The 13,470-nt window shown below is 42.9% G+C and overlaps 1 protein-coding gene across 1 annotated transcript in view; it reads left to right on the top strand.

Moving 5' to 3' along the window:
• kdm4b (lysine (K)-specific demethylase 4B) overlaps positions 1 to 13,470 on the top strand; it is a 52,677-nt gene that overhangs the window by 5,564 nt on the left and 33,643 nt on the right. Inside the window, 2 exon segments of the mRNA XM_069679993.1 lie at positions 174 to 367; positions 11,764 to 11,813. Of these exon segments, the coding sequence (XP_069536094.1) occupies positions 174 to 367; positions 11,764 to 11,813 (244 nt within the window).

The following is a 13,470-nucleotide window of genomic DNA, read 5'->3' as shown; positions in this document are numbered from 1 at the left end:
AACCATGATTAAGAGGCTGTAATTGGATCAAAGATCAGAGCCAGCGCGAACATTTGTTTGACTACAGCACCATCTGGTGGTCACTCAGAGACTTTGAGGGGCTCTTTAAATACAGTATGCAGACTTATGCTGTTCATGCTAATCGTTAAAAAATGCCTGTTGTCTCCGTGCAGGACGTTCACGAGTGGAACATCGGCCACCTCAACACACTGCTGGACATGGTGGAGCAGGAGTGTGGCATTGTCATCGAGGGCGTCAACACTCCCTACCTCTACTTTGGCATGTGGAAGACCACGTTTGCCTGGCACACCGAGGACATGGACCTCTACAGCATCAACTACCTGCACTTTGGGCAGTCCAAGTCCTGGTCAGTCCTTTCACTTATAATTTAAGCTTGTGAACTGTTTAAAACTTAATGGTGCACAGCTGTTGTGTGTGTAAACTGTAGCTATTTATGATGTAAAACAAAGGAGCCTTTACTTGATATACTTTAGCAGGAGCATCCTGCTGCCCTTCATTCTCCATAGATAACTCAGCGGAGGTTTCATGATATCCAAGGTCACTTTTTGGTTTTACTCTGATTACACTTCCAAGGTTTTTTTCTTTTCTCTGATATATAGAATCACTGATTTTGTGGGCCAAGGGCATGTGGCACATTTTCCCTTTTACCTCTACAGTCAGTATCTTCATACTGCTTACCATGCGTCATTGAATTATAACAGATGATAAAATGTGCAAAGCAAATATACGTATCTTTCACATGTGTGATAAAACTGCCAAAGAGGAGACAATATCGCTGTCCCCTATGTTATTTATTTATCTGGCCTTGACAACAGTAATAGCTTTCCTATTTTCCAACTAGTTTTGTTAATACAAAAAATGAATAGTTGTACCCCACTTTGTTTTTGTGTTTACTTCCCGACACTTATGTTTCACATATTGCAGCTTTCTCTCAGCTTTCGGTATAAAGAAGATCCCTATTGAAAATTGTACTCAGTTGGAACTTAGTTGTAGAGGTACTGGTGTACTAAAACAGACCAGCAGACCCACTTGCACACAATATCAGTTGTGACTTCACGGCACAAATAAGTTGATGAGAGGCTGAGGTCGGACCTAGTACTTATCTGATGCGCTTAACAAAAAAAAAAAAATATGTTTAACGTTTTGTCAGCTCACTATAACATGCACAAACTCCTAATCAAAGTAATCACAGTGATCAAAGAAAAAAGCAATCAATAAAAACCACAGCTCACCCCGTTTCTCCTACTGAGCACAGAAGTTAAACAAGTATATCAGTTCAACATCACTGTGACCTGCCACCTCCCCACCTTGTATGACCACACAACAAATGATGCCATAAACAAAAACCAGTACAACAAAAATTACGACTAAATATACTTTGCTCATTCATTCATGGCTCCTACAATGACAGTGGCACAGATGCACACATACACACACACACGTACACACGGCCACTTAAAGTGACCGTCGGAGCACAACTAGTCAATACAGCAGCTGCAAGTAGATCCTGTGGCGTGTGTTTTTTTAAATGATTGTTTTATTCCTGTTGTTCATCTGCTCTGTATTGTACATAAGGGCCCTCAGCCCACCCATCTCTGGGTACAAGTCCAAATCACCCATGACAGACCAGAGGTAGGTGATGGGAGGTTACTATTGAGTATTAAACATCACTACTTTACGTCGTTCACAGTTCTGATTGTTACGGGCTTGTCCAGAGGATACTTTACTCAGATGTTGTTTGGGAGTCTCTTTGGCTGCTAAGGAGGGAATTAATCTAGTGTTGACTGATTGTGAAGACTATATAGAAGGAAATGAATTAGAGGTATCTTTGGAATCATCTTGGATTCAAGCAAGATCACGTGTTACAAAGGCACTGTGTGAAACATGATAACCAGCTGAAACACAAAGGGACTATAAAGTTATACTTATATGCACAATACAACATGCGTTGATTCATCACAAGTGATGATGTCATTGCAATGATGTTATTGCACATTGCGGATCGTGCAGGCCAATTGTGCACTTTATTTGTGCTGCTTTTGAGCATGCTGTGTGGCACTCACAGTACCGAGGTTATCCTCGTTGGTCACATCTGAGGTTGTCTTATTCGGCGTAATGATAGTAATCGTGCTTGACTTTCTTTAGTTTCAGAGTCGTGTTTTGACCTTTTAGATAAATGAATAATGTAAAAAGTCAGTTTTGCCATTTCCTTTTGTTGTGTTTAAGTACTGTTTGAAGATGTTTTCCTCTTTTTGTTTTCTCCTCCTGTCACTTTGGTTCATCCTCAGACTCGGTCATGAAGTTGCAGTTTGTACAGTACATCTCTGGCGAACGTTGAGCAGAACAAAAAGAGTAAATCGTGACTTGATGTTATGAGATTTGGTAACGTCACTCTTGTGAATACCCAAAAAGTTAGCAGAAACCACTTTCGGCAGCTGTTGTAAAGGTATTGATAGTGATCGGAGAGGTTATGTTCCTGCTCACTTTCTGTTCTGTGCATCATTATTACTTCTCTGTCTGTTTTCATCACTCCCCCCTGGAGGTCTGTGGTACCTGCGGAAAGATGCACTTTTCTTTTTCTTTTCTGCTCCTTGTTTTATTTGTGTCTGTGTGTGTGTGTGTGTGTGTGTGTGCGTGTGTGTGTGTGTGTGTGTGTGTGTGTGTGTGTGTCTGTGTGTGTGTGTGTGTGTGTGTGTCTGTGTCTGTGTCTGTGTGGGGATGTTCTCTCCCGTCTTCTTGTTCACGTTGTTTTCCATCCGTAGCGCTGCAGGTGGTGAGCAGAGTCAACCAAGTCTTGAAGAATTCAGAAATACAGTATTACCTGACTGTGTGTGTGTGTGTGTGTGTGTGTGTGTGTGTGTGTGTGTGTGTGTGTGTGTGTGTGTGTTCGTTTCTCCATTTGCTCTCTCACCTGTCTACCCTTTTGTCACAGTATGCTTTCCCTCCACCTTTCTCCCTCTCCTGTCTGCCTCCTGGAGTGGTGTACGGCGTGTGTGGGCGTATGTGTGTGTGTGTGTGTGTGGGTGTGGGTGTACGTGTGTGTGCGCGCTTCTGTTACCAGTTCCTCCTCTCTGTGATGTGATCTCATTAAAATCATCTACCTGTCTCGTTTTCACACCTCTCACTAGGAGCGGGAAGGTATCATTACAACTTAAGGCCCGTGTGTGTGTGTGTGTGTGTGTGTGTGTGTGTGTGTGTGTGTGTGTGTGTGAGCGCTTACATAAAAACGACACTCATCAAGCTGTGATTTTCAGCCTTGTGTTGGGCAGGCTGAGCCCAGTGTTGGCAGCGCCATGCTTCTAAATCTTAGTGCAGGTTTGTGCCTGATTCTTTCTCCTCAGCTGGCACCGAACCCCGACGTGGGTGAGTGTTTAACTGACGCACTGTTCTATTGGTAGGCAGGGTGTTTTTGTCTTGATCAGGGACACTTCAGCAAGACACACGGTCATTGATGTGATTCAATCAATGAAGAAAAACTAGAAGACAAAAGGAAGAGAAGGTTGCAGAAACAATCGTGAAGGATTCGTCTTTTTTTTGCTTTTGTCGAAGCTTCCTTGACAATTTCCATTTAATCCCCATTTAAGGTGAAATTTTCCTCTTGGGCTTTATAAATAATCTAACAGCAGCTGATTGACGACAGCGAGTGTAATCTGCAACTCGTCTGTCAAACTACTTTACCACTTTACTTTTTCCATTCTATTTGTTCAAGGCAACACTTCCATTATCGTGTCATTTCACGCACGTTAGCACGCACCAGACAGAAGAAGCAGTCAGTGGGTGCAATCGATGTACAACCACTGTGATGCAGTTTTCTGAATCATTTGTGTCTGTGTTTATTTCGGCAGCTATTTAGATTTAGTCGAATCCACACCGACGCTGCGGCGTCAGATGAACGTGCGTGACACGTAAGCGTCACTGCAGCATCTATTTTGCAATCTACACCACCTGCGACTATATCAAAGATGAGTCTCAAAGTTAGCCACTGGTAGTTGCGATTCCTGGCCGTAAATAGGGGCGACAGTGACGCCAAAAAGTGTGCCGTCTGCTGGAAACAGTAGAAGAATACAACTTTGCAACCGACTTGTAGACTCATTTCTTAATCATGCATAAATTCTGTATTTAATCAAAAACTTCAGTAGGTTGAATAGATCACATCGTCCTTGGTTGTGGGCATATATATACAAAGCAGTAAACGGCTTTCTACACTTCACTGACCCACAGTAGCGGGGAAAAATAGACTTGGTGCGTAAAACGAACGGAGCAGCAGAAAATTACCCGCCTATTACGCCCGCCTCCTGCGCAGTGTACGCGGCTGGTGGATTGCAGCATTGAATGACATTGAAGGTGTTCTGTCCCGACACGCGTGTGAAAAAAAAATACACTTCAAATACGTCACCTGTGTAGATTCCCCGTTAGTCTTAAGATGAAAATGCTCTCTAGTTTAAATCACGTTTTAGTCATTCTACGCATTATAGTTTCAGTCGACAAAAACTCAAAACATTTTAGTCCAGTTTTAGTCAATATGAAGTAATTACATTTTAGTCATTACCTTTATTCCAAACGTTTTCTCTCTCTCTCCCTCTTCTAGTTTTAACCTGTTTGCTTCACGTGAAATCATCACTTTAAATTCCAGCAGATCATCCACACAGTAATGAGCGATGAGGGCACAGCATCCGAAGACACTGGATGACGTTTTTATGCTTGGTCCTAACTTTTCATCGCTTCTCATTTAAACAGTCTGACTCAGACAGCCGATGATCCTTATTGTGTGGAAGAAGCGTTGAATGACGCTGACGTTAACAGTCCCCCTTTTTACACTGCGGTTCCGCCACAGCACCGTAAGGAAGCTCCGCTGTCATGCAGCGTTTGCTATCTTACATTGGACAAAGCAACGCCGTGTGTGTTTCTACATAGCGTTCCGGCGTTGCAGAAGCAAAACGTGCGAGAGATGTAAACAAGCAGCGCATGCTTCAAACACACACACACACGGCACTGTTATGCCTCTGTTACTACCCCCAATGCCGGCTCAGAGGCTGAACGACTTTGCCCCACCATTCTGTCTCTGTGCATTTTACATAGAAGACGAAACGTAACAGAGAGGTAATAATCCCGCCTTGAACTGGCAGTGTAAAAAGGGGCTAGAGACAGTTCATAGCCACCTTCGTGATACCCGTTATCTCTAACTGGTGCTTGAGGCTTTAAAAGATAATGGAACTTGAATGTCCGACAGCCCTCCTCTAACATTTTAGTCCCGTCTCGCCTCGTTAACGAAAACAAACCGGAGTGTTATTATCAACGATCTATTTGTAGCTCGTCAACGTCTCGTCTTAGTCACAGAAGAAAGGTTGTTTATGAACATCATAATTTGTCATAATTTTTCTATAATTAACACTGATTTGTGTGTTGGACAGTAGCATCTTCTGGAGCATCAACTGATAATGTGCGTTTTAAAGACGCCATCACAGCGTTGTATGTCACAGGAAATGACAGGAGCAGTTGTTCTGACCTGCTGCATCGGCTGACGCTGCCCCTGCTGAATCTGCAGTTTGCAAACACATAAACGTGTAAAAACTTTCTTGCCTCTGAACTTGCTTAATACCCCTTTTCACTTCCACTTTTTCTGCCCATACCGTCTTCCCTGTCATTTGTAAAGACTAATTTACCCTCGCTGGAAGGATGCACACCATTCATTCCTTTTGTTACACATGCTTTTTTTCTTTTCTCCTCGTTTTATTGCTTTTCTTTTAATTCTCACGCTTGGTTTTCTTCTCTGTCTCCGTGCTCACCAAGCCTTCGCACCTCCATTTTTCTGAAATTGAATCATTTTCACTTTCACACTTGTGTGTGTGCTGGGGTAATTACAGGCTGTTAAACAGAGCATGCCCCCTTAAAACCACACACATTCTCTCTGACTCTCCTCTCATAGTGCAGCCGTATGTGAAATTAAGTCCATTCCCCCTGCAACTCTGCTCCCATCAAAGTCAGACCCCACCGTAAAGACTACTACTGCTACACACACACACACACACACACACACACACACACTGGCGGATGTGTAACAGATCTCAACCTTAGCAGTCTGTCACTTTCTCCCCGCCTTCATCCCTCCATCAGTCTTTTACTCTTTATTTTTATTACTGAAACCCCCTCCGCCCCAAAACACAGCGGCAGATCTGCTGTCAGATAAAAGATTAGCCTCAGAACATGTGAGGGGCAGGTGGGGAACGGCTGACAAAAGTGAAGTGAAAGGGATATTTTAAAGTCTACCCAAGCTGCAACTTCCCAGTGAGGGAGGAGATTATTATGAACCCATCAGTCCTCGACCAAAAGGTTTCGGTTTTCTCATTGACAGTGTTGTTTTTGTCACAAAGGAGAGAAATGTAGAGCCGAAGATCTGCATATAGCATTTCTTGGTTGATAACGGCAGTTTGGATGTGGGGTGTGCTCGTCTGGCCTTAAAAATCCTATAGTTTTTGCCTTTGATAGGTTTCAAGCAGTGTCCAAGAGAGTCTTAAAGGGCCAGTTCGCTGATTTTCAATCTCAGTCCTGTCATGCTACTATGGGGAGCTAATGCCATTATTGTAGAAAAAAAATGCAATTTCATTCTGTGCATTTGGAGGACCCTATCCGGTTCTCCAATAAGCCCTGGAAAACCTCCGCCAGACTATGTAAAAGGCGTTATCTGGCGGAGGCCAGGGAGCTCGCTAAACTACACTTCCTCAATCGAGGATGCCCGCCTCAGATGTCATGTCTCGTTCAAAATCGTCAGGTTTGAAATGTAGACTGCAGACCCAAACATTTGTTCGACGATCCACCGGTATATTCTCGTCGTATTTCAGATTCTGTGGCGTCATTATTATTGCTTCTATTGATTACAGAGGACACCAGCTTTAACTGACAGTGCTTTTTACAGGGGTCAGCTCCTCCTTTAAATCTGTTCTTGATTGTTGAGTCTTCTGGTCAAAAAGTGGGTCATAAAAGTCGAGTCATTACAGGAAGTGAACCTTTGCATAATGCTAAAACTCTATTTGCATTGAGGATAGTCAGGGCAACGGTCATTCAAACCGAAGCTACAGACAGGAGTGTAAGAGAAACAATGTTTCCGTCAGTCTCCAAGTTGTAATTTGGATTCTTTGATATTCTTGTTGTCACCAGGTCAGTGGAAACATTGCTGCAAAGCCACCATTGCTGTGAGCTACATTAAGATTAAATCCAATATCACTCTAATACAATGAATTCAGCTGATTTTAACTTTATTTACAAACCGCTCTAAATACATCACACAGCACCTGCACTGTCACAAGTTAGATTAACGGGAAGTTTTCCTCTTCTTCCTTATTCCCTGATATTGTTTGAATACAATATAATGTACACTGAGGGGTCACAGTTCAATTTGATAAATGAAGTACATGATAAGACCAAACACTCTTTTAAAGTCTCCCAGCTTCTGCAGCAGCGGAGGATCACAGTGTGCCATCTGACCTGCGAAGCATTAAAACAAAGCATCTTTAATATGTCATCTGGCTGACGTGTGTGTCTGTAGAGACAGCTGCGACCTAAATGCAGTCGTCTTAATAAATCTTATATTAAGCAAGAGCATCTCCTGCTTGTCACCATCTTTGCAGCGTTAGTGTTCCCTTTCATACATGAGGCCATGACCCTTAAATCGCTACATTAGAATAACGCATACATACAGTATGTAGCCTGTCTGTGGTGGTGTTAAACACACACGCTGTGCCACTTCTCATGCTGTCACCACAGCTTAAATCCACCTGCCAGGTAACGCCTTCCCACCACAGAGAAATCAAACTCTTCCTCAGAGAGGTGGAAAAGTTCAGGCCTCCATTTGCCGTGTGTTGTTTTATTTGTGTGTTTCTCTCTCCTGCTGCCGGAGTGACAGACGTGTTGCTGTCATGGCAACTGTGGCCGTAGGAGGGAGGGAACAGGAGGAGACACACCGAAACGGCTGATTTGTTTAGTTTGATGCTGGGATGGAGGGGATCATCTGAGGGAGGTTCTCCGGTGCGGGCAGCTCTGATGTGTGTGTGTGTGTGTGTGTGTGTGTGTGTGTTCGTGTTCGTGTGTGTGTGTGTGCACTCGCAGAGAAAACACCTTCAAAGGAATACATTTTAGGAAATCTGATGAGAAGATCAATATTAATTTCATCATGAGAAAGGAGGTATATCCCTGATGTGTTTAGCCGAGCCAAGCACAAACCCTGTAACACACATAACCACACACCCCCCTTAGGGAAATGTCATCCCCCTGGTAGGGCTGAATACCAACATAACCTCCACCTGATAGCACAACAATAGGTCAAATAGGACTTAATAGAATCTAAAATGTGTTTTAACACAGAGGTGCTTTTTTTTAATAGTTTCTGCATATTATCTGACATTGACCCTCCCCTCCGGCAAGAGGCTGCGTTCCATCAGGACCAAAACCTCCCGCCACAGGAACAGTTTGTAACCCCTCTGCTGCCAGCCTCATCAACAAGGCCCCGGCCCCACCCCACCACATGACACGGACTCTCATCCTCACTTAGCATCACGCTAATGTTAAGTCTTTAATTCAGATTATGTGCTACATTAACCCACACTGGACTACATACTGTCTGTTTACATTGCACTGTTTTTAATTTTATACATTTGCATCTTCTTGCACAAACCTGCACATTTGAACAGCTCTTTAATTACACATGGTGCACATATTTTGTATTATATTGCTTTTTTATGTCTTATTATAATTGTCTATTTTTTTTATCTTATTCGACTCAAAGATATAATAAGTAGGATTTTTCCCTGCATTTTGTCAACAACACATTCAAACTGGGCCCCTCCGTCTGGGCTCTTCGTCACCAGAAGCTCACTCTCTTGTGCGAGAACACGCCCACCCTGCCGAGCTAACACACAAGTCCACTGACAGTAGGAGTCCTACTGTTAAATAGCCTTTTACTTATGTTTTTTTAAAGATCATTTTTGCATTTTGCCTTTATTATACAGGACAGCTCAAGAGAGACAGGAAATGTAGGGAGTAGAGAGTGGGGGAAGACATGCAGACCGGGAGTCGAACCTGCGATCAGTGCACTGTAGCCTCTATACATGGGGCGCCTGCTCTACCAACTGAGCTAAACCAGCGCCCCGTTTTCACTTATTTTTATTCTACTTCTGTGTTAATTATTCCTCACCTAAACACCAAGTCAAATGCCTTGTATGTGTGAACCTACGAGGCAATAAACTTGATTCTGATTAGAAAAACAATGACACAGGACCGTTTGTGAGGTCACATTTGGCACTCACAGTAATGCTTGTTGCTCTGCGATATAATCAGAAAACAAAACTAACAGCAGGATTTAAGTTAATGCAAAGCTGTGATGTCACCAAAAAGAGCAAACTGCATGAATGCAAAAATAGTTTCAAGTTAGATGATTGTTATGGGTCGTATATGATCTAAAACCAAAGCGAAGGTAAGGATGGAGGATTGTTAACAGCATATTTCCTCACTAAAAGAGGCCAGTTACGACTCTTGAGATAGTGACCTGTCTTTTCTTCATTAATGTCACATCCTGGCTCCAAAATGGCATAAAGAACTCTGGTCTCGATCCTCATATGTTTGGTACTCGTGTGAACCCTTGCTGGAATGATAAAGTTGCAGGAGGCTGCGGCTCTGTGAAGCTATAAGCTTCCGTCCACAGGTGGCAGTGTGGCACCGCGTCTTGGCACCCCTCGCTGAAATTGTCTTTTACTTTCTTTGTGTGTTTTTTCTCTCTCTCTCTCTGTCTTGCCCTCTTCTTCATCCTTCTTTTGTCTCCTCTTGTGTTGCTGCCTCTCACTTTCCCTCCATCTTTCTTTTTCATTTTCACTTGTCTCTCTCCCTTCATGTCATATATTCATTTGGCCGTCGAGGCTACAGGGAGAGATGAAGGGTTTTTTCTTCCCTCACCTATAGATCAGTACCCTCGGTCTTTGGAGATTTAAGAAACTGAAAGGAAAGTGTTGCGCTAATGAAGAGCATTGTATAACTTCACAAACGAGCGCATCAGATTCGAGCGTTGCCGGTTGCCTCCCACTCTGTTTTACAAATAAACTCGCCTTCTAAATGTAGCGTCTGACATTTGGTGTAATGGTACAGACTTGACAGTGCCTACCTCATGTGAACTGAACACTGAACCACCGCCACAGGGCTTCTGTGGTTGTATCATACTAAAACAAAGGCAAAAAGAAACATGCACAAAGAAGAGCAGAAATTGACAAAGACAATCTAAAGCAGATCAAAACAGATCGGAGCAGCATTTAACATCAACATCCTTCAAATGCTGAAAAGATAATGATTGGTTTGTGTGATGTGTTCATGTGTAAAAGAGGGACGGGAGGAGGGAGGGTGGGGGTTGAGCCGGACATCATGGGTAATTTCATTTGTTAAAATGTTGAGTGCTGAGGGCGGTGAAATAACCCAGCACTCCCAAAACAGTCATTTCTCCTTGTCCTGCCCTTCATCGGTCATTTAATCTTCTGCACCAGCCTCCCGTTTCTCCTTCTTCTCCCCTTCAAATGAGAACTTTTTAAATATCCACACTGTGCTGTTATGTAGGGCAGCCTGTAGTGATTGACATTATTGTGTCAGCTTGAATTCAGATGACATTAAGAGTTAACTCAATCCTAATTGTCTCTTATTTTGCATAGATTTGATCGTTGGAGTGTTTCTGCAGGGTGTTTTTTTTTTTGTTTACCTTCCCTCAAATAGCCAAAGTAATGATTGATAAAAAAATAACTATCAACTGCTGTTTTTCTTTCTTATTTACACAGAAAACTCTTTCCAATCTATTTTACTGGCATAATTCTCTGATCAAAAAGATTTTAAAGCTCCCATGAGGAACTTTCAGTTTGTGTTGATTTTGGCGCCCCCTGTGGACAAAACCGTACCTCTTATCTCTTTTCTGATTTTTGTTCTGTACATGCTTAAAGGAGCAACTCCCTGGAAAAAGCCGCTGTCAGTCAGAGCTGGTGTTCTCTGTAATCAATAGAAGCAATAATATTTGAAATTGGCGCCATAGCTGTGGAGAAAGTTGTACAAACAGGTCATGGTTTCGCCCATTCTACATTCCTACAACACCCAGCGTGCATTGCGCCCCTCCCTCTGAAAGGAACGGCGTGTAAACGAGTTAAATACTACTGTTTTCACTGCAGGCAATGGCTCAGAGTGGTACAGAATCCGAAATAGGACGAGAATATACCGGTACATTGTCTAAAAAATCTTCATGTCTGCAGTCTACATTTCAAACCTGACGATTTTGAACGAGACATGACATCAGAGGCGGGCGTCCTAGATGGAGAAAGTGTAGTTTAGCGAGCTCCCTGGCCTCCGCCAGATGACGCGTTTTATGTAGTTTGGCGGAGGTTTTCCAGGGCCCATTGGAGAAGCGGATAGCGTCCTCCAAAGGCACAGAGGACATTTTTTCCTACCATAATGAAATTAGCTCCCCATAACAGCATGATAGGACTGAGGTTGAAAATCGGCGGACTGGCCCTTTAATAGAATGATATTTGAGGGAGGTTTTTTTATTTTATTTACAAGAATATTGGAGCAAGTGGAAGAGAGAGAGTAAGACAAAGGACCTAAACAGAGTCCAGAACTTGTTTTTATGTTGCTGCAGAAGTCAAACATGTGTCCTGCCTGTAGTAAGACACCCTACCTTAACAATAGGCTAACCTTTCTCCTCCATTGTTTCTCTTCTGTCTGCAGGTATGCCATCCCACCTGAGCACGGCAAGAGACTGGAGAGGCTGGCACAAGGTGAGGCTCCGATGATGCTTTCAATTAAAATCTTTGTATTTATGCCCGTTTTACCCTTCAGACAACACACATATATTATATATTATACACATGCTAACCTCAACAAATACACCTGCACACTTGCTTGTTCACCCTTGTTCAGGAGATTAGACGGTAAAGTTGTCCTCAGCTTCACCCTGCCTCATTTAACCCTCACACTAAACAACCTATCTGCAGTTCCCCGTCAAGCTGTGACAGTACGCCTGACGATCAACATTGTGGTATACTCTGTTGCGTGTACTCACTGGTGACTATTCCACTTTCCCACCACATATAAAAGACATACATTTCTTTTTCACCTTGCAAATGTTTGAGAAGGACGAGCAGCTTGCAGCACTTAGTGTGTGCAGTCGATTGTACTAAGGAGATCAGGAGGGCTGAGGTACAACCTGTCCAGATTGTGTGTTGATGGATTGTTCTAGTACCGATTGCAGATCCCGACTTCCCCAAATACATGTGTGCATTACATGTATGGCATACGTTAGAACCTGCTCTGCTGAATGTCGTAGCCAGAGTTGGCTCTGACATTTCTTCAACCATCCACAGCTCTCCCTGACATTTCTCCTTGCACCTCTCCATTTTAGTTTCACCAATCATGTCCTCCCCTCCTCCTCCTCCTCCTCCTATTCCCCTGTTTTTTGATCAATAAAGGATTAACTTGTGTATTGCATTTCGCTCACACTGAGGTATAAAATGCGGGGATGATGACGGAGGGTTGCCCGGTCCATACTACATTAAATAGACACACCGTTTGTCCTTGTTGTTGTGAAGAGGGGAGAACAGATCAATAATCACCAATGCATAGCCTCTGTCACTTGCTGTCCTCCTCCTGTGCGAGTGGCTCAAATGTGTTATACACAATGTGTGACAAAAAAGCAACATCTGCCCTTCACTTTACAGGTTATATTCAACTTATTATTAACACTGAAAATGATGTTTAAACTCACTGTTTGGAAAATCAAAGATGTAGCTTAAATGTTTGTCTAACCAAGACTATGGCTTGATTCATGTAACTCAATGAACAAACAAAGGCTTCATTTCATGTTGATTTGTTGCCCCTTAAAAAAATAGTTATTATTTCTCATGTTATTAGTTATGTAATTTCTGCTTTCTATTTATTGGTTCAGTTCCACAGCGTCCTTGTTTTTCATGTGGACTAACTCGCCCTCCTGAATGTAATGGAGCCACACTTGGTGTTATTACTGCTGCCTGTGCTTTACAGATGTCTGCTGTGAGAACGGCAGAGTATATTGACATCTTAAAGTAATAATCTCGAAAGATGTCTGTCTGTTAAGTCACTATCACCGAATGAGCTAACACAATAGCGATTGAGCCTATGGCCCACTGATGAAAGCCTTTGCATTTGCAGTGTTACAGACTGAGTGTCTGGTGCGACTTTCGCAGAAAAAATCACAAGCGACTCCCAGTTAGTGACGTGTTTTCCATAAGCCAGCAGTGGTTGGTCTGCCAGAGAGGGTAGGCGGAGCTAAGCGGCTGCTTTTCTGGTCCAAGTGTTGCGAGTAAACAATAATCTACTATGGCTGAACAAACAAAGAAAAGATGGATGACTACAGATACAACTTCAACAATAAGTGAAAATCCAAAGAAAAAGAAACAA

The sequence above is a fragment of the Semicossyphus pulcher genome, unplaced genomic scaffold (assembly GCF_022749685.1).
Source record: "Semicossyphus pulcher isolate SPU_LCO1_2020_fin unplaced genomic scaffold, fSemPul1.0.p SCAF_4, whole genome shotgun sequence".
NCBI lineage: Eukaryota > Metazoa > Chordata > Actinopteri > Labriformes > Labridae > Semicossyphus > Semicossyphus pulcher.
This window is presented reverse-complemented; position numbering and strand designations above follow the sequence as displayed.